Raw genomic sequence first — 21,820 nt, forward strand, 5'->3', positions numbered from 1 at the left:
CTGCTAATTGGTTTTCCAGAACAATCTATTCCTGGAAGTGGCACTCTGTCAATCACTCCCGCTATCACTTCCTCAGTCTTTATTTGCCTCTCCAACCTGATCTTACACAGGGCAATGATAGGTTTCTCTCCATCTATTCCATAAATTACCACCCTTTCATGTAACTGCTCAGAAAGAGGGCAAATACTTTCATTTCTTAGTATTAGAGACTGACCTGATTCTTTCTTTATGTTTCTGAACCGCTCTCTGTATGTGTCTAGCACCAATTCATAGGCACTTAAAGTAACCTGTTTGACATCAGCATCATCCCTTGACCTCGAATCTGACAGCGCTGCAAACACCTCACTAGCTCTGCCTCCCAGCTTCGTCTGAACTAGCATTACCCACAAGTCCTCTGGCCACTCCAGCTGGCTAGCCAGCTTTTCAATTGGAATACAACAAGGGCTTCGACATCTTACTCATCGACATGTGGCAGAGTTTTAACATGTTTTTAACATTCCCTACCTTCTCCCTTCATCTCCATCCTGTTACCTTGACTTGCCTGACTAATACGCAACTTCAGAAGTGCAAACTTTCCCTCTCTTTCTCTTTCTCCACACTCTCTCTTTCCTTTTGCTCTGCTAAGAATCTTCTCTCCCTTTCTTCCTCCTCTCACTCAAACTGCTTCATCTACTATTGAATTTTCATTTTTTCCAAATGGTCTAATGGCCTTTGCAGCACATTTAAAAGTTGTGTTATTTCAGTTATAACCTCACCTTTTTTTTCAGAGACTCAGACAACCCCAGCTCCACTGTGTCTGCCAATTACAGTAGCTTTGCCTTGCTCACCTTTTCCACAACCCCCAAAGTCATGTCTTCCAGCTCTGCAAAACATTTAATTACAGAAAGTACCATTTCTCGCACTTTTAATTGAACCACCTACAAGTAGCTGAAAATAAACAGATTTTCTCAACTGCTTTATTTAAAGATCTGGGACACTAACCCTCAAGTCTGTTTAAATCTGTCAAAATCCATTCAGATCTGTTCAGATCCCAGACCTGATCTGTGCAAATCCATCTAAATCTACCCAAACCTGTCCAAATCCTGGACCTGAGCCCCCAGTCTGTTCTGATGCAGAAGTCAAACCCTTCTGCTAATTAAAACAGAAACACCCAGAGAAGCTCGTCTCACCGCGTAATCTGTTCGAAATGTGAGGGAGTGAAAGAAAACTCTTGATTTCCACTGTGGAAAGAAAAAATAACAATTTATTTTCCTAACTCTAACAGTGAACACTAAACAAAAACTATGAACAAACCCAAGCCCCTTTTATCTTAACTGATGACTATCTGACCCCAACTCTATTAAAATGCTGTTCCAATAACACAATTACAAAACATTAAATTAATTTAATCTCTCAAAGTCCATACAGTCACGTCTGCTGTCTTCCTTCTGCTCTTCCAAATCTGCTGTTTCCTTCCATCCTTCCAACTCTGCTGTCTGCCCCACTCCCGAGCCATCTTGTATGATTTTCTTTTTGACTGCGAGTATCTTTGTATAAAATTCCCTGGTACCTTAACCTAGGGAGCTTTCTGAGATTTCTTTCAGAGTTGTTCAGTGTTGTTGGCTCTCTTTTGCTGGCAGTTGCTCTTTCTCCCTGATTTTCAAAAAACACTTATTTTGATTCCCCTGATTCCATATGAATTTCCTATTGTCGGATTGGTTTCAGGCTGTCAATATCGTCAAATATTAAAATCGATTGGCTTTGAAGGGCTGAGTGTTTGGTCTAAATCAATTGGTCACACTTGAATTGTTGCCAAAACAGCAACCAAAACTCAGGTATCCATTTAACAGCCAATTGTTCCATGTGTCTCTTTTGGAACAGCCTGTCTCCTGGCTGCTCTGTAAACTGGCAGCGTTTGTGGTACCTTGAGCTCAGAAGAGCAGTTTTTCTCTTAAAAAGGACCATATGTTATTTCCACTCACTATTATTCGAATCAGCATTGTAACAGATGATTGCATGCAAAAACACACATATAGATTTGAGGAGCTAATTGGTCCACGTTTGCTCCTGCTTTGTATGTTTATAAGATTAGATTCCATGCAGCGTGGAAACAGGCCCTTCAGCCGAACCAACCCTCCAAAGAGTAACCCACCCAGACTCATTTTCCCTCTGACTAATGCACCTAACACTACGGGCAATTTAGCATGGCCAATTCACCTAGCCTGCACATCTTTGCACTGTGGGAGGAAACCAGAGCAACCAGAGGAAACCCACACAAACATGGAGAGAATGCACAAACTCCACACAGACAGTCAACCCAAGGCTGGAATTGAACCTGGGACCCTGGTGCTGTGAGGCAGTAGTGCTAACCACTGAGCCAAGGATTGTTAAGTGGACTCACATCGCAGGATACTTGTGCATACTGAAAGTCACATAGTTTACTAGACAGAACCCTGTTCTTTGTAGATGAATAAATCATGTACATGCACTAAACCTGTTTCAATTCAAACAAAATAGACCCCAGCCATTTGTTAAGGGCAATGCCCTAATTAGTCAGAGTCAATCTACTTGGTTTAAAATTTAAACTTTTAAAGCCTGGAGGTCAACTATCAATCATCAGTAATAAACAGTATAAAGGTTCCCTTTGAATTGTATTCTTGCAGATTGTCCTGATGATTGTCAGAGAAAAAAACTCTAACAGACATCTTTTTTCCAGTAATACATATGTTCTGTAATACCAAATAATGATGTTTTTTTTTAAAACCAAGTACTTTCTCTTACTTGTATCAGGTATCATTTGTGGGACCTGAAGTTTAGAATATGTGAACTGAATATCACTAAATGGTTTCTATCAGTTTTACCAGTGTCAACTCTTCAAGAATGTTCACACAGACATTCATTCACACGACGTGGGCATCATCAGTAAAGACGGTATTTGCTGCTGATGCCGAATTGCCTCTGAGAAGGAAGGAGCGAGTTCAAATGGGGTCACATCAGTGACTGTCATCCCTGTCTTTTAAATATTACACAGAGTGAGCAGTTTAAATGTTCTTTGTTGTGGGCACATTAAACAATATTTGCTGCAATGTGTTCAGTGACATTTGCTGTAGCTATTCTATAACGTAGCTTTGCTTTTCACTATGCACTGTAATTACTTAAAGTTACATCCATGGTGACAGTTTAAAAAGTATTTAATGGAATCTTGGTTTCTAACTGTACTGCAGGAACTTTACACAGGGACATCTGCTGTAGAGTGTAGGACGTCATGTTGAGGTTGTACAGGATGTTGGTGAGGCCTCTTCTAGAGTACTGTGTCCAGTTCATGTCACTTTGTTATAGGAAGGATGTTATTCAAGTGTAAATGGATCAGAAAAGATTTACCAAGGTTTGCCGGGCTTGGAGGGATTGAGATATAAAAATAGAGAGGAAAGACTAGGATTTATTTCACTGGAGCGGAGTAGATTGAGAGGTGACCTTACTGAGGTTTGTAAACTCAGTAGGGACGTGGAGAAGGTGAATGACAGGGATGAGGGAATTCAAAAGCAGGGGTTATATATTTCGGGTGAGAGAGGAAAGATTGAGAAAGGGCATGTGGGGAGTGTTTTCTTACCCAGAGAGTGGTTCGTGTTTGGAATGCACTGTCAGAGACAGTGATGGATGCAGGTACAGTTACAGCATTTGAAAGACATTTGGATGAAGCTTGACCAGGAAAGGTTTGGACAGATATGGGCCAAGTGCAGGCAGATGGGAATAGTTTAGTTTGAGAACACTGTCAGACTAGATGTACTGAGGGTCTATTTCCATGCTGTACGACTCTGATTGAACACAAGGAGTGATGCACAAGGTCTAATGCGGCCAATGTGTATCATTTACCCAGGGAAAGCATTGTGTTTGTCTCACTGATTCAGGAAGGACTGATCGATTGCACTGTGTCTGTTTCAGGGATCATGGGGAGTGTTGACTGAATCTATTCTCTGTATCTCACAGATGTCAGGGAGAGCAGACTGATCTCACTGTGTATTTATCACTGACCAAAGGAGCCTGGATTGTTGGTTTGTGTGGGAGAGTGTTTGAGTAGGTTCAAAACAAAATGTTTGCAGTTGAATGGATATTGCATAAGTTAAAATTGGGTTTGTGTGTGTGTTGAGTGTGGGAGAGGAAGCAATGAGGGAGTGAAAATCATGCGGAAAACTAACAGACAGAAGGTTCTAGAAAGAGGAGGGGCTGATCACTAAAATGGCAAACACCCTGCTGTTTGAGTGAACTGATTGGAGGGAACTGAGGGGTGTGGGAGTAAGTATAAAATAGTGAGAATGGGAGCCTGGGGCGGGCAGTTCGCGCAACTTCAGGCCAGTCCGGGCAGTGAGAACCAGGAGAGAGTGGCTGCTTGTGTTACATGCGAAGTTTGAATAAAATGTAAAACTAACCATTCCCGATGGCCTCGTATGTGCTTCCAACCCAATAATTCTCAAACTGAATACTTTGAATCCCAGAATGCAAGTATCCATTGTGTCATTTCATGCATATCACTAATCGAGCAAAAGGCTGTTTTACCATGTTCTTCAGCTGTTCTCTGAACTTACTCTGGGTCACAGCATAAATACACGTGTTTGTGCAGCAACTCAGGAGCTGGAGAATGAATCCTATATCTCGTAAAAAGTAGTGCAAAATGACAGCCTTATAACCCAAGCAATACATCCGTCTCCATATAGAATACACCAGAAACATTGACCATAACAGGATGAAATTCCCTGAGATAACAAACATTAAAATGATGGATTTCCTTCGGCTCTCCAAGTGTCGGTCCTTGGAATGCTGCCCCCTGTTGTCAGACTGGAGTCTCCTGCGGGCTCTGCTGGCCACGAAAATGTACCTCCCAGTGAGAGCATTGAGCAGCAGAATCAGAACAAATGGGAGTGCTGGGGTCAGAATGTAGTGAATAAGCTCAATCGATCCCCAGACGGGAGATAACAGAACATATTCTTTTGCCAAACAAAACCAAGGCAGGTTCCTCAGCTTATACCGAGGTGTTAACATAAAATACCAGGAAATGTTCTTTAAACAGCTGAGCACAGTTATTGTTCCCAGAACCACGGCTGCTGTTTTCTCAGTGCAATAGTTGCCTTTCATCTTTTGACAACAAATGGCCACAAATCGATCAAAGGTGAAAGCGACAGTGAACCAGACAGAGCAGTCCATAGCTGCAAAAACCAGGGTGGCGTGGATGTTACACACGGGGATGGTCTTCAGAAATTTAAATTCAGTTTTATAAATAATTGGAATGTGTCTCAATATCAGGTCAATGATGATAAGCAGTAAGTCCACTGCTGCCATGGCCACCAGGTAACGAGTGATACATTTAGAAAGATCACACTTTCTCTGCGACAGAATCACTATTGTCAGTACATTAACTATGAGAAAGGAAGATAAACAAGAACATGTTATGTTAGGCTGAAGTAAAGTTGAGTTTAGATCAGAGAGGTGCTGGAAAAGCACAGCAGGTCAGGCAGCATCCAAGGAGCAGGTAAATTGATGTTTCGGGTAAAAGCCAAGTAAAGTTGCACCTTATTACAGTTAAAATTAATAATTTATTGGAGTAATTGGGATTTCCAAATGTGTTCATGCACCTAATAGAGATATAATAATGGAATATAAAGAAACATTGGGTGTATTGAACAGGTATGTTTTGCCTGTCTCTTGAATAGCATTCCAAAAATAAGTATAAATAAGGCATTGAAAGGAATGGATGAATTATAAAACAATTATAATCATTGAGAATGGTTGCTCAGAAAATTACTAGAAACAAAAGCTGACATGTCCCGGGTTCTGATGGTTTTCAAAGGAATGCTGGATGTGATAGCAGATGCGCTGGTTTTAAATTTGCAATAGTCCCCAGATGCTGGTGAGAATGGAAAGCAACTGCTTCTCCAATCACAGGCTGGTTCTCTCCATGCTTGCTGTTGATAGGTTTACTGATGAGCCTGTCAATGATAAATGCATGAGAGAAATAATTTGTGATTGGTGGTAGTGTGTTGGAGGTGGGACAATCATGCAGCTCGGTAATTACTGCCAGTGAGAGTCTCTCTGGGGGGAGGTGTGCTGAGGGCTAGGAGCAGGCAGGTGGAGGTCAGGTCTGGGAGGGAGAGCCAGAGGGAGGAGCCAAGCCAGCCATTGCAGACAGGTCCAGGAGTGTTGTAGGGGCAAGAGGGAAGCTGCAAGGAAATTTGGAGGAGACAAGGAGGCCATGAGGGGATTGGGACATTGTGGAGAGGCCACAAGAAATCTGAGGGAAGATTTTGGTGTCATAATGAGGCTGAGGGGATATGGGACACTAGTGGGATTGGCAGCATGAAGAGGCCACAAGAGAATAGATGAGAAAGGAAGGAGGGAGATGGAAAAGAGCAACAGATACTGTTAGAGATTAGGAGGGAAAGATAGAACAAGCTTGGAGAGAGAGAGAGAGAAAACTCTATGACAGGGAGAAGAGACAGAGGGAGGCTGCAAGTGAAGTGAGAGACAGGGCTACATTGTAAACACCAGTGACTGGTTTCAAACCTGTTAACAAAAGAAACCTCAGCTAACAAGGAATGAGAAAAAACATGAAACCATTGAGATAATTAACTACTTGCAAATGGATGTGGTATTTCTAATTAATAGCTACTTTATGGGGAAGATTGGATGCTATTGTCATGTACGTCATGTAAGTTGTGACATGAAAATCTGAAATTGACATCAAAGATCTTTATTTTATTAGTAAATAAACAAATAAATATTTATTGGAGATAATAATGTCTGTGAAACTTGAAGGGGTTCAGAAAAGATTTACAAGGATGTTGCCAGGGTTGGAGGGTTTGAGATACAGGAAGTGTTTGAACATGCTGGGATTGTTTTCCCTGGAGCAGTGCAGGCTGAGAGGTGACCCTATAGAGGTTTATAAAATCATGAGGGACAGAGATAGGGTAAACAATAAGGTCATTTCCCTGGGTTCGTGCAGTCCAGAATCAGAGGGCATTGGTTTAGGGTGAGAGGGCAAATGTTAAAAGAGACCGAAGGGGCAACTTGTTCCCATAGAGGGTTGAGCATGTATGGAATGAGCAGTCTGAGGAAGTGCTGGACGCTGATACAATTACAATATTGGGAAAAAAAACAGCCTGATGGCTCTATGAATAGGAAATGTTGAGAGACACAGGCCAAGTGCTGGCAAATGGGATTAGATTAATTTCTGGTGTCATGTTGGCATGGACAAGTTGCACCGAAGGGTCTGTTTCCGTGCTGTACCTCTCCATGACTCTATGACTGCAGATGTTAGAAGTCAAAGAGGATGAAATGTGGAACTGGAAAGGCCCAGCAGGTCAGACAGCATCAGAGGAGCAGGAAAAGCAACATTTTAGGTCAGGATGCCTTACCAGGAATTTCCTGCTCCTCTGGTGCTGTCGGACGTGCTGGGCCTTTCCAGTTTTATATTTTATTGAACTAATTATTTATTTCAGTCAGAAAAAGGTAGCAACAATTTGGTGAAAAAATATTCCAACTTTGTGAAAATGTGTGGAAACACATGAATAGTCACTTCCCCAGTCTGTTGGAAGTTTGTTTATTGTTATAGCTTTTTGAGTCTCATGAAGCCTGTGTCAGCAATATTGGGGAAAAAAACATATTTTGCTAACTTATGCCTGTTGTCTTGTAAGTTTAAGAGCAGCATCCACCCAGGAAATTAATCTGTTGCCTGTACTTTGTGGCTTTATTATGGATTCATATTTCTTAATAATATTGATAAATTCCTCAAATACTGCTTGTGAACACAAATATCCAACACAGCAAGACATACACAGAAGGCCTTGTGACATGTTGACTGCATCAATTAATAAAGGAGTTAGTGAGAATGTAAAGGTAGCCCTGAAAACCAAAATGTAATACTCAAGAAGAGCCATCAAAAATAAATACTTTATGCTTTGAAATACACATCTCTCTGATATGTATAAAATTAACTATAGAGCCCTTGAAGTTACCACACCCTGAACAGACAAGGAGCAACAGTAAAACATCACAGACTGGTTTGAGGCGACACATACTGTGATAGAGCCTGTCAGTGAAGGCAAGAGTTCCACTCTCATCGATTACAAGAGAGATCTGAGTGAGAATCTCTGAATGCAGAAAGAGCCATTTGAAGTCAAGTCCAAGAGAATGCTGAGCAACGATCCAATAATAACATTCCTAACCCTGCAGGAATATCCACAGCTACTCCATCACAGGGAAATGTATGGATGAAGGGATGGGAAAGGTGAAAGATGCATGAGGAAAAGAAACAGCTCGACTGAAACAAAGGCAGGAGAGATCATCACCCTCTGTAACAAATAGTTGGAGAGATGGGGAGATCCTCGCCTTGAGCCATAACGCAGGGAGAACATTGTCACTGAGGAAGCTCCAGATACCATTGACAGCCTCCCTGTTATGGCAGAGCTGGGAATCAAACCCACAGTGGAGGGCTTTAGCAAAGCTATTGACACACACTCATGGACAAAGCTCCAGTCACTTTTCCCAGTCCTCATCAAGCACAGAAACCCCCACTCCTGCAGCTTCTGCACTAACCTCTCAGTTTCTTCTGGAGGAGGGGACATTTCCACAGGGAGTGTGCGGTGCAAGGATTGTGACCCTGTACATGAACAAGAGCAACTGCAGAGATTGCCATAACTGTCGAGGTGTCTCCCTGCTAAGCCTCCCTGCATTGGAAAATGATTTCCCCATGTGGCCTTGTATTCCCAACGTGGTTTCAGAACAGCAAGCTCGACAATCTCGGTTCCCTTTCAGTCTCGCAGCTGCAAGAGAAATACACCAACAAAGGGGACCAAAAGGACAGGGGAGGGAGACTATATCTGCACCTGAAGAGAGAATAATTACTCAGACACAGGGTTTGTTACAGGAAGTTTGTGTTTGATAACCTTTTGAGGTGGTAACCTGGTGTGTTGATGAGGGCAGTGCATTTGATGTGGTCTACATGGACTTCAGCAAGACTTTTGGTAAAGTCCCTCATACAGATTGGTCAAGACAGTAAGAGCCAATGGGATCCCAGGTAAAGTGACCTGCTGGATGTAAAATTGGCTGAGAGGCAGGAGGGAGAGGGGAATGGTTAAGGAATGTTTCTGTGACACAAAGTCTGATTTCAGTGGGGTTTCACAGAGCACGGTGCTGGGAGCTTGCTGTCTGTTTTGTAGATGAATGATTTAGACTTAAATTCAGGGGAATATGATAAAGAGGTTCACAGATGACATGAAACTCAGTAGGGTGGTAAACAGTGAGGAGGATATCTGTAACCTCCAGGAGGATATCAATGGACTGGTCAGCTGGGCAGAGCAGGGACAACAGGACCTCAACCTGGAAAAGGGTGCACTTTCCTTTTAGGAGAAGCTAACAAGGAAAGGGATTGCTCTGTGAATGATAGGGCCATGGAAAAGACTGAAGATCAGAGGGACTCAGATGCATATCCCTGATGGTAGTGTTCAGGTGGATAATATGGTTAAAATGGCATTCGGGATCATTGTCTTTTATTAGCTGAGGCATAGAATAAAAGAGCTGGGGAGGGGGGTTTGTGTTGAAACTGTATAAAACATTGGTCCGGCCACAACTGGAGCCCTGACTGCAGTTCTGGTCACCACATTGTAGGAAGGATGTGATTGCACGAGAGAGGCAACAGAGGAGATTCACCAGGATGTTGTCTGGGCTGGAGGGTCTGAGCAACGAGGAAAGATTGGAAAGGCTGGGGCTGTTTACCTTGGAGCAGTAAGGAGAGAGAGGGGACCTGATAGAGTCGTACAAGATTATGAGGGACAGAGATGGGATGAATAGAAAGGCACTTTTTCCATGAGTAGAGAAGTCAATAAACAGGAAGTCAGAGACGTGAACCTGAGAGATAGAGGTAAAGAGGAAAGTTGAGGACTTTTTTTTCCCAGAGGGAGATGGGTATCTGGAACTCACTGTCTGAAAAGGTAATGAGTCGAAATGCTTTTAACCCTTAAACAGTCATTAAGTATTCACTTCTGTTTCCAAAACCTACAGAGGTACAGGCCAAGAGCTGTACAATGGTATTAGTGTTGTCAGATCTTTGTTGAACCAGCCTCCTTCAGTGCTGTTTAAGTCGATGAGCCTATATTGACATCACCAGTTTTACCGAGGGATTCGACCTCGTGAGCATCACTGGCCGAGTCAATCAAGAAAAAACCCTTGTGGAGGGAGTGCATACGGGGGAATACAGAGTCATCACAACGACCATCTTAAATACATTCAGAACAACAGTCATCAATTCCATCGACAAAGCGTTACCAAGGGAAATGATACATCAGAATGGAATGAAAGAGGCAGTGAGAAGGAGTTGAAGATCATCTTTGTATTTTGTCTGTACGTTCACTGATGCATTTGATGTTTATATCTTTGGGCTTTCTGCTGAAGACAGGATTTATATTAAAATACTGTAACATCAGTAACCAGAGAAAGTACTTTGTCTGGAATCAGGGTGTAATGAAACATACAACCCACCAGTTCTCTCTGACCTGGTGCACTGTGACCAGTGCTCGGCAACACACTTTAATAAGGATATGGAAACTTTGCAATGAGTATGAGGACATTTTAACCAGTGCAGGATCCAGCACTAAGGGATTGCTGATACATGGATGGACCGGGGAAATCGGAGTTATTTTCATGCGAGAAACTTACAGAATGCTTAGTAGGATAGACAAGATAGATACAGGAGATATTGGTCATGGAGACTGGAAATAAGCATAATTTAAGAATACGAAACCTGCCATTTTGGACTGAGATGATGAGAAGTTGTTTTACCCAATAACTTTAGAAATCTTTTTCCCATTGGGCTGTGAAAGCTTGGCCTTTGAGTCTATCTAAAGTAGTGGTTAATACATTTTTGAGTTTCAATCACATAAAGAGTTCGGAGGACAGTCTGTAAAAGGTATTGAAGTGTCCGGTCAGTCAGGATTGAATTAAATGGCGGAGAAGACTTGATGGGCTGAATGGCTTCCTCCTGTTCCTACGTTCCCAAAGACCTGTAAAATCAATAATCAAAGTACACAATTTAATATGATTGGCAAAAAGAAGCAGAGGGTGACATGAACGTTTTTGTTCCACACAATGAGTGATTAGGATTTGGAATGCACAGTCTAATAGAGTGACACATATCGATTCAATAGTAGATTATAAATATGGAACTGGAGAAATATGTGAGACAGGCCAAGTAAAAGTATATGGGGAAACAGAGTGTGAGGGAGAGAAGAGTGGGTCTAAGACCAGTGTTATAAATTTAAGTATGGATAGATCTGAGAGCATGAAATTAGACCGAACGAAAGTGAACATGGAAATGAGGTTCAGGGATAACACAGTGGTGGTAGGCATTGAAGGACATAATTCAGATTACACACAATAGATGCATTCAAAATGAGAAAGGAAAATTACCAAATGGAGCACCCACCATCGGTGTTAAAAATGGCATCAAACTTCAATAAAAAGCAGATAATTGTGAAAAGGAACAGAAAATAAAAGTCTGCACAGAATGGCTAAAAGATTAACAGGAGAGAACAATTAGCGTACAAGAGAAACCGAGCGAGCAATATAGGGGCAAGAACAAGGTGGGCTGTGGTGAGAGGCATTTATTGACATTGCTCATTATCACCATCATTATCACCAGATCTCACCTCATTAATATGCAGATTCCCATTCTACCATCCACTGGATAGAAACTAGACACTGAGAATTCCCAACGTGGAAGTCAGACTGGGAACCTGGTGACTCCAGCTCACTGCTTGTTCCTCCAGCCCTCCAGCTTGGAACCCCAGCACCAACAGCTCAAGGTCCGGTTTCTGGGTGGTGACCGCACACAGCCCACGGTCACAGACATTGGAATCTGACATGTGCCAGTCTCACCACACACCATCCTGGCACATCTCCGAGCCACTCGTAGGGCACTGCCAAGGAGACTACTCCTGTGGAATGACAGCTGGGGAACATAATAGTGGGAATCGGAGTTGGGAAGCTGGGGAATTATGATACTGCAGGGAGACAACTCACGATGTTAGGGGGAGGGGTTCAGTGAGAGTCAGCAACACCCTGGATACAAGGAGGGGGCCAGTGCATTCCCAACCCTGGCACATTGACCCGACAGGACTGGGCTCAGGGCTGGACGGTCTGTAGATGCAAGTGGGTTGGGCGGGAACTCGGGGAGGTATGAAGTCTGAGAGGTTAACAGGCCGGGGTGTGCTTGCAGGAAGGGACACTTTATCCTTGAGGGTTCCCCTGTGTGCAGAGGAGGAGGCTGGAACTCAGTGTCTGAGGGAAGCCTGCTCTTGCCTTCCATCCTGCTGTGACTCATAAATGAAGATGGCTGCAACTGAACATGAGGCCAGCAGGGTAAGTGTTTGGATGTGCGACCTTGGGTGGGGTTGGGGTATCTGCAAGTCCGTGCAATGGGAGGCCCCTTCAAAGGGCAAGGTCATTCGGCACACACCCAGACACTGAAAGGCAGCCCCTTTAATATTGTACATTGCAGCTCATTCCCCAAACAGCTCAGAGCATTTAATTTCAGACAGGCTTACGGCATGGAAACAGGCCCTTCGGCCCAACATTTCCATGCTTCCCAGGTGGTACAACTAAACTTGTCCAGTTTGTATACATTTAGTCCATATCCCTCCATAACTATCCCAACCATGTACCTGTGTAAATGTTTCTCAAAATGACAATATTGTACTCACTTCCACCACTATCTCTGGGAGCCCATTCCAGACATTCACCACCTTCTATGGGAAAAAGTTGCCCCTGTGGACCTATTTGTGTCTCTCCCCTCTCAGCCTTAACCTGTGCTCTCTAGTTTTAGACTCCCCGAACACGGGGAAAGGCTGTTGGCTATCTACCTTATCTCTGCACCTCATGATTTTATGGACATGTATAAGGTCACCCCTCAGTCTCATATTCTCCAGGGAAAACACTCCCAGCTTATCCAGACTCTCCTGAAAGCTTAAAACTTCCAGTCCCGGTGGCATCCTAGGAAATCTTTTCTGCGCTTTATCCAGTTTAATTATATCCTTTCTCTGGGAGGGTGACCAAACTGCACACAGTACTCCAAATGTAGCCTCACCAATACCTTGTACAGCTACACCAAGACGTCCCAACTCTTATACTCAATGCTCTCCCCAGTGAAAGCAAGCATTCCGAAAGCCTTCTTGACCATCATGCCTACCTGTGACTCCAGCTTCAAGGAGCAATGAACCTGTACCCCAGGATCTCCTTGTTCCATAACAGTCCCCAGGGCCTGACCACTGACTGGGTAAGTCCTGTTCTGGGTTGATCCAGGAAAATGCAACACCTTGCATTTATTTAAATTAAACACCATCTGCCATTCCTCAGCCCACTGGCCCAATTGATTAAGATTTCACTGTACTCCCAGGTCACCTCCTTCACTGTCCACTATACTACCAATCTTTGTGGCATCCATAAACTTACTAATCATACCTCCTAAATTCTCAGCGAAACTCTTTAAATAAATGATGAATAACAGTGGACCCATCACTGATCTCTGTGGCACACCCACTGGTCATAGCCATGTTTCTGTAATACCTATAATCTCTCAGTCCCATGTATCCATCCTTGTCCTGAATTAATTTCCCTTCGCTGCCTGGCCTCTTGCTTTGAAATAAATGCAGTTTAACCCTGACTTCCCCTGCTTCCTGCGTACTCTCGTCTGCCCTGTCTAGCACAAGATTACCAGCACTGTCTCGACTGTTTAACTCACTCTCATTATCTTCTCTCCTGTCATCAACCTTCTCTGATGTCTTCCTACTCATTTGGATCCCCCCCAACACCCATTCTCCCCTCCCTGTCAGACTAGTTGACCCCATCCCAAGTGGCTCTCACAAATCTCCCCACCAGGTTATTGACCCCCTCCAGTTCAGTTACAACATGTCCCACTTGGGCAGATCACCTCTGCCCCAGAACATGTCCCAATGATCTAAGAATCTGAATCCCTGCCCCTTGCACCAGGTCTAAGCCACATATTCATCTGCCAAATCCCCCTTTTCTTGTTCTCGCTGAAACTAATAGTTCCCAAGTTACTTCCCTTGAGATCCTCCATTTTAACCATCTGCTTAACTCCCTTTCATGACTCTTCAGGACCTCACCTCTTTTCCACACTATGTCATTGGTACCAATGTGTACAATAACCTCTGCCCGCTCCCCCTCCCCCTGAGGAATTCGATACAATGTTCAGAGACGCCCTCAGCCCTGACACCAGGGAGGGAGCACACCATCCTGGAGTCTCGGTCACAGCCACAGATACCCTGTCTGTGACCCTGACTGGCGAGTCACCTAATGTTCTAAGTAATTGCCTTCCCAAAGGTTTGCAGCTAAGCCATTCATGGTACCACAGGCCTGTCTGCTGCTGTTGCACTTTCCTGAGAGAGGTTATACCCCCCAACAGTATCCCAAACGGTATTCCTGTCAGAGAGGGGAAAAGCCACTGGAGACTCCTGCACTACCTGCCTCTCCTGGCAGTCACCCATCTCCCTGACTGAACCTGTGGTGTGGCCACATCACTGTAACTAGTGTCTATCACACTCTCTGCCCCTTGTATGCTCCTCAGTGTATCCAACTCTCCCTCCAACTCAACCACCCGGTTTGTGAGGAGCTGTAGCTGATCACACTTCCTGCAGACTCAGTCGTCAGGGACACTGGACTATTCCCTGATCTCCCACATCTGGCAGGACGAGCATTCCACTGCCCTAACTGCCATCTCTGACACCTCACAGTAACACAAAGAACAGAATCTTACCGTACCCTGACCTTGTTGCTGATCACCCTCCTCACCGAGTATCCCAGTATCCACCAAAACCCACACTTAAACCTCCAGCAGCACTTCAACAACAAAGCAGCCCTTCTCAAAATGGCCGCTCCAACAATGGCCTCTCGGCTGGAGCTTGCCTCCTTTTTGTTCACTCCTGGTGGCTGAGCTGATTCCTCCCAGAATCCTCCTCAGTCACCTCTCAGCAGCGCCTTTTGTTAACTTGGGAATAACTTGAATATCTCGGGAAGTCCAGTCATTTCTGCAGCACATTGGTGTCACTAAAAAGTGAGAATGTAGTTGCCAGTGTGACAGTGACCTGAGATTTCCCTATTGCCTGGATACGGTAGCTATGGGTTACCTCCCACTTGGGGTGAGGGAGCGGTGTGCAGTGACAGGGATGGCTGGCTCCAGTCTCTGTAAAGTCAGATTTGCAGCTGGACAGAGACTCACAGACAGAGTTGATTGTAAAGGGTGAACACATAGATGTGGAAAACTATTTACAATAACATGTCACCTGTGCCACCAGGACATCTTCTTTCTCACTCTACCACCAGGTCTAGGTGCATTCCTGGGGTCTGGGGCTGGGCTGGAGGAAGCCTGCCCTACACTGGAGCCCATAGCCTTTGGAGGGTCTGGTTGAATGACCCTGCGCTTGTGTGTGTGTGTAGGGCCCTCACGCACTGACGAACAGAGGCAGGTGCACCTCCCTCGGTCTGACCACCCAGAGAACAGGGAGAGGGCAGAGCGAGAGGGGGGGAGAGAGAGAGAGAGAGAGAGAGAGGTGTAAGTAGGAGAAGAGGGAGAGGGAAAGAGATAGAAAAAGCTAGATGTAGAAGAGGGAGAGAAAAATCGAAAGAAATGAATTTTCAGAATGGAATTGGATAAAATTTAGAAGGGGATAGACTTGCAGTACGATGGGGAGAGAACTGAGAGGGGGAGAGGTGCTGTGTCTCTGTGACTCTACTTACAGGATGATAAGGACAGGACCGGGGGTGGGAATAATTGAACATGTCAGGCCTTGAAGGAACATGAACTCAAAATGCGAATATTAAAATGGGAAATTGTTGGATCAGGAATGTTTGTTTGTAAATTAGCACAAAGAGAAATGGTAAACCAAACATGATGAGAGTTCAGACGGGGCAGCAGAACTTTGGATGGGTTCTGGTTTATTGAGGTTTGACACTGTGAGGTTAAAGATGATATCAGTGGAATACTCAAATCTGGATTAATCAAACCCAGAGACGGTGTAGTGTGCAGCATCCCGGATGAAGCAGGCAGGAGATGGAGATATTACAGAGGGGATGGTAAACAAGCTTTGCAATGGAGAGGATGTGGGGTCAAACCTCAGGTTAGGGTTAAAGGGCGTCCTGAGGTTACAAACATTTTGGTTCAGCCTGAAACCAGGGGGTGGATCAAGGCAAATGATAGAAAACTGAATGTGTGACAGGAACCAGGTGTGACAGGTATTGGGCTTCACAAGATTAAAGTGAGAATAGCAGGAGTCTTGTAGTTTATAAATCGACTGGGAGGGAGACAGAGACTTAGTTACAGCAGGAGCAGCAAGCAACAGAGTGGGAAATGACAAGAACAGTAATAAAGTGAAACCATGATTCACAGAATTACCAGCCAGACAGAGCCACTTACCTGGAATACCAACAGCAGCGAGAGTCGGATAGTAAATGTGTTGAATAATCAGAATTATGTATCGGATCCGACGTTCCAAATGCACCTGGTGATAATTTGCAGAAAAATAGTCGATTATCCCGGAGAGACTCCGGCCCGTTGTGGTAACATTGCAGTCTGCTCTCCTCAGATTCTGCTCTGTCATCTCTCCCTGTTTCTAGGAATGTTGCAGCTGAGACTCATTTATTAATAGAAGGAGGAATCCACCCAGAGACTCAGTTAGGGCCCACAGAGATTGACATTAATTACAGTCACTGAACAAACAGGTTCATTGAACTCCTTTCAATCCAGTGCCTTTGTCCCAGAGTAAAGTTAAACTTATACCTGGTCTGGGTAGAATGTGTGAGGGATGCTGAGTAAAGGAACAATGAAAATATGGGAGTGGGCCAAGTGGACTGGATGTTTGTAATAGTGTCCCCTGATGACCAAGATAAAATATAATTTTATTTATTTGAAGAAGAGTTGAACAAGTGACAGCTGTTCTTGGCTGAATGGAGTTCTTTGATCAAGTAAAGTTCTTTGGAAATGCTGAGTTCAGCATGTTTCATGTTCCAGAAGGAATATGACTTCCAAAAGGTGGAGTGTTATTTAATTGACAGGTTAGGAAAATTCAAACATGTGAATTGAAGGACTAATGGCGTTCTGACTTTTACACAGTCTGAGGGACATAACTCAGAGAGAAACACTGTTCAGGTAAAGGGCCCTTGTGGTGCAGTGATCGTCCCCCAAGTATGAGACCTTGTGCTGAAATCCCACCTGTTCCAGAGGTGTGTAAAAGCATCTCGGGGACAGGTTGATGAGAAGGGAGATAGACTGCAGGAACATAGACTGTTCATCCCTCATGACCAATATTAAAATCAGAGATGTTTATAATACATATATAAATGACATGGGCTAATATGTTATTTCTAAAGGACATGATTTCAAGGTTTGGAGGCAACAAGTGAGACAGAAAGATAGTGAAGAGTGAGGAGGACAGGATCAGACATCAGAACATCATTTAAAGCAAAATATTGCTGATGCTGCAAAACTAAAACACACACAGAATGCTGCAGAAACTCAGCAGATCAGGCAGCATTGGACAGGGAAGTAGAATTAATGATTCAGTTCGGAGCTGAAAGGGCTGGGAAAATGGGATATTTTATTGTTTCGACAGAGGAAGACAATGTGTGAAATGGTGTCCAGTGTAAAAGGTAAGGAATTTGTTAATGGGGTTGAAAGAGTAAATGAAGCAATGTAAATACAGCACAAATAAGAAAATTGTGTGTGTGAAGGAGATTGTAGGAATCAGAGACATCATACAGTCAGGATCTGAAGCTGGGGAGATCGATATTGAATCCTCGAGGCTGGAAAGTTCCTCTGTGGAAAATGAGATGTTGTTCCTCAAGCTTATGCTGTGCTTTGTTCCCACTCTCCCATTAACTGCTCTGTCAGTCTCATTCATCGCACACCACTTCCATCCAGTGGCTGTAATTCTTTCTCTCTCTCTCTCTCTCTCTCTCTCTCTGTGCCTTGTGGGTACCACCAGCATCTCCACCACCCCCACAGTAACATGGCCGTTTCCCACACATGCCACGTCCTCCCCATGAGGACGAGAGTACTGAGGTGTAAAAGGCACCCCACCAGCTCAGACCCTGAGACCTCGGTGGGAAGGTTAGCCTTAGAGAGTGTGGCAGCACAAGCTGGTGAGTACCTCACTGCCACAGCTCCGCAGCTGGCTGAAGAAGAAATGCCCCAGGCCGCTGGCACTTGGAGGGACCGGCAGAGACCAGGCAGCTGCTCAGGCAGGAGAGGGACCCATGGTGTCAGCAATCAGGACCCACATCTGAATGTACAGGGAGGAGCGGCAGACGGGGAAATGGGATACAATGGGTTCAATGCTTTACAATTTATAGAAATGATTTGGATGGAGGGATTGAAGCTATGGAGCTAAATTTACTGATGTCACAAAGCTAACTGGGAAAGTGAGTTGTGAAGAGGACATGAGGAGCCTACAAAGGGTATGGATTGGTTCATTGAGTGGGCAACGATCTGGCAAATGAAGGAAAATGTGGGGAACTCGGAAACCGTCCATTGTGTCAGAAAGAATTAAAAACAAACAGCTTATCTGAAAGGTCAGAAGTTGCAGAGCTCTGAGGTGCAGAGGGATCTGGGAGTCCTGGTCCATGAATCACTGAATGCTAGAATGCAGATACAGCAAGTAATCAGGAAAATCTAAGAGAACATTATGGCTTTTCAGGAACAGAATTGAATGCAGGAATTGAAGGAAGATGTGCTCAAAAAGATTAAATCTGTGATTAATTTGATGTAAAGTGGACAAGGACTAAAGCATGCTGGGAAATGGAAACCGGCCTTGACCAAAGTGATTGTGCTAATCCACATGCTGCAGAACCCAGGCAGGCTGCAGCTAGCAACAGACAGTTTGTAACGAACCTGGTTATTGCAGACGCTACAATACACACCTGAAGTCAGGGTTGAATGGTGTCAATGCAATGTCATCCTCAGGGTGATCGGAAACATTGAGGTATGAACCAGACATGGGGTGGGGGAGGGGGCACCTCACACCCTTATTTGGAGGAAGATATGTGTTCCCAGCACCTCCAGGAATGGAAGCCTAAGGATGACCCGACCATCGTCATGCCAACGCCTGGCTGGGTCGGATTGATCAGGGTGATCGAGCCTGATCAATCCATTGGTTAATGGTGAAGACCCTTCCAAAAGGTCACGAAAACCTTAGAGTGTAAGAATTGCCACAACACCACGTTCGAGAGCAGTAACTCGAGACAAACCACCAAGAAAGGAAGATACCCCTGAAATCATTGGGAGATGGCCAGGTGACATCACGGTGTGGGGCACGGTCGAGTTCTAGTGTGGGGGGATATGAACATCCAGAGTTAAGGTAAAGCACAAGATAGCATTTGTAGTGTAAATGGTTAAAATATATTGTATTTTGTTATGATAGTGTTAGTTGTGTCAAATAAATGATTATTATTGTTTATTATGATGAAGAGTTTTCTCAGTTCTTTTGCTGGATATGATTTAAAACACACTGTGTAGCAGGGACAACAAATTGGCCCCCCAAGATCAGACCTCGATAAGAAGTGACTTTGTCGCTCTGAGATCGAAGCCCTTGGAACCTAGGATTCCTTGAGATTTTGCCTGAGATGGTTGTTAAGAGGACAGCTGAACCACGCGAAGGCCAGGGGTTCAAGTAAATCAAAGAGAACAGAATGGTCTAAACTGAATTGTGCTTTAAAAGATAAAACCACAGATGTTTACTCCTAAACCAACAAACGTCTGTACTGTGTTGTGTGTGTGTGACCGGTAAGGTAAAACACTGAATGTCAGTAGACACCCGGTGGGATGAGGAACGGGTCATAGAGAAAGCCATACCCTCAGTCTGATCCACCCCGTATACTCCGTAGTTTAATTGAAAATGGCAGAGAATGGCACCAGAGTAGAGTATGGGTAACAACGCTGAGACAGGATATTAGTTAGAAAAAGTGGTCCACATGGGCAGAATTTTGTTTCAATGTTGAAATGGGCCCAGGACCCCCAGGGCAGAAGTATTGGGATAATTTTATCAGAACTCAAGGGAAACGTGCTTCCAAACTTGAGAAGGTCACAGTGATTATGTGCTGTCTAGGGCAATTCTTAGGGACAGAGCAGGAATTAAAATCCGTCCGTAAGTAACTAGTGGAAGCTAAAAGGGAAATCATGGAGTTAGAACTGAAAAACGCAGCTCTGGTCCAGAGAAATCAAGTAAACCTCCTACCCACGGGGCAATACCATACCCAATGAGAATGAGCATACTGAGATCCCCAACACAGTGTCAGCTAAAGAAGCTGCTGAGAAGGCAGGAAGGGAGTTGGGAAATAAATGGACGGATTTAATAGTGTGGTTATGGTCAGGGATTTTAATTTTCCAAACATAGACTGGGACGGATATAGTATTAAGGATTTAGATGGAGAGGAATTTGTTCAGTCGTACAAGAAAATTTTCTGATTCAGTATGTGGATGTACCCACTAGAGAAGGTGCAAAACTTGACCTATTCTTGGGAAATAAGGCAGGGCAGGTGACTGAGGTGTCAGTGGGGGAGCACTTTGGGGCCAGTGACCATAATTCTATTCGTTTTAAATTTGTGAAGGAAAAGGATAGACCAGATCTAAAAGTTGAAGTTCTAAATTGGAGGAAGGTTAATTTTCACGGTATTAGGCAAGAACTTTCAACAGCCGATTGGGGGCAGATGTTTGCAGGCTGGAAAATCGGAGGCCTTCAGAAATGAGATATTGAGAGTCCAGAGACAGTATATTCCTGTTAGGGTGAAAGGAAAGGCTGGTAGGTATAGGGAATGCTGGATGACTATAGAAATTGAGGCTTTGTTTAAGAAAAAGAAGGAAGCATATGTCAGGTATAGACATGATAGATCGAGTGAATCCTTACAAGAGTAGAAAGGCAGTAGGAGTATACTTAAGAGGGAAATCAGGAGGGCAAAACGGGGACATGAGATAGCTTCGGCAAATAGAATTAAGGAGAATCCAAAGGATTTTTACAAATACATTAAGGACGAAAGGGTAACTAGGGAGAGAATAGGGCCCCTCAAAGATCAGCAAGGCGGCCTTTGTGTGGAGCCACAGGAGATGGGGGAAGATACTAAATGAGTATTTTGCATCAGTGTTTACTGTGGAAAAGGATATGGAAGATATAGACTGTAGGGAAATAGATGGTGACATCTTGAAAAATGTCCAGATTACAGAGGAGGAAGTGCTGGATGTCTTGAAATGGTTAAACGTGGATAAATCCCCAGGACTGGGTCAGGTGTACCCTACAATTCTGTGGGAAGCCAGGGGAGTGATCACTGGGCCCCTTGCTGAGATACTTGTATCATCGATAGTCACAGGTGAGGTGCGGGAAGACTGGAGGTTGGCAAACATGGTGCCACTGTTTAAGAAGGGCGGTAAGGACAAGCCAGGGAACTATAGACCGGTGAGCCTGACCTCGGTGTTGGGAAAGTTGTTGGAGGGAATCCTGAGGGACTGATTAGGGACAGTCAGCATGGCTTTGTGCAGGGAGATCATGTCTCACAAACTTGATTTGAGTATTTTGAAGAAGTAACAAAGTAGATTGATGAGGGCAGAGCAGTAGATGTGATCTGTATGGACTTCAGTAAGGTGTTCGACAAGGTTCCCCATGGGAGACTGATTAGCAAGGTTAGATCTCATGCTGTACAGGGAGAACTAGCCATTTGGATACAGAACTGGCTCAAAGGTAGAAGACAGAGGGTGGTGGTGGAGGGTTGTTTTTCAGACTGGAGGCCTGTGACCAGT

The 21,820-nt window shown here is 44.2% G+C and overlaps 1 protein-coding gene across 1 annotated transcript; it reads right to left on the reverse strand.

Moving 5' to 3' along the window:
* Positions 1 to 4,491: 4,491 nt before the first annotated feature.
* On the reverse strand, positions 4,492 to 16,637 carry LOC148148599 (putative G protein-coupled receptor 139). The gene is made up of 2 exons (XM_087992333.1): positions 16,454 to 16,637; positions 4,492 to 5,390 (listed from the first exon to the last, which is right to left on the reverse strand). Exons 1-2 carry the CDS (start codon positions 16,635 to 16,637, stop codon positions 4,492 to 4,494), a joined length of 1,083 nt encoding a protein of 360 aa, XP_087848459.1.
* Positions 16,638 to 21,820: the final 5,183 nt, after the last annotated feature.

This window comes from Chiloscyllium plagiosum, unplaced genomic scaffold (genome assembly GCF_037043375.1).
Source record: "Chiloscyllium plagiosum isolate Xiang-an unplaced genomic scaffold, Cpla_swu_hap1 HiC_scaffold_12, whole genome shotgun sequence".
Lineage (NCBI taxonomy): Eukaryota > Metazoa > Chordata > Chondrichthyes > Orectolobiformes > Hemiscylliidae > Chiloscyllium > Chiloscyllium plagiosum.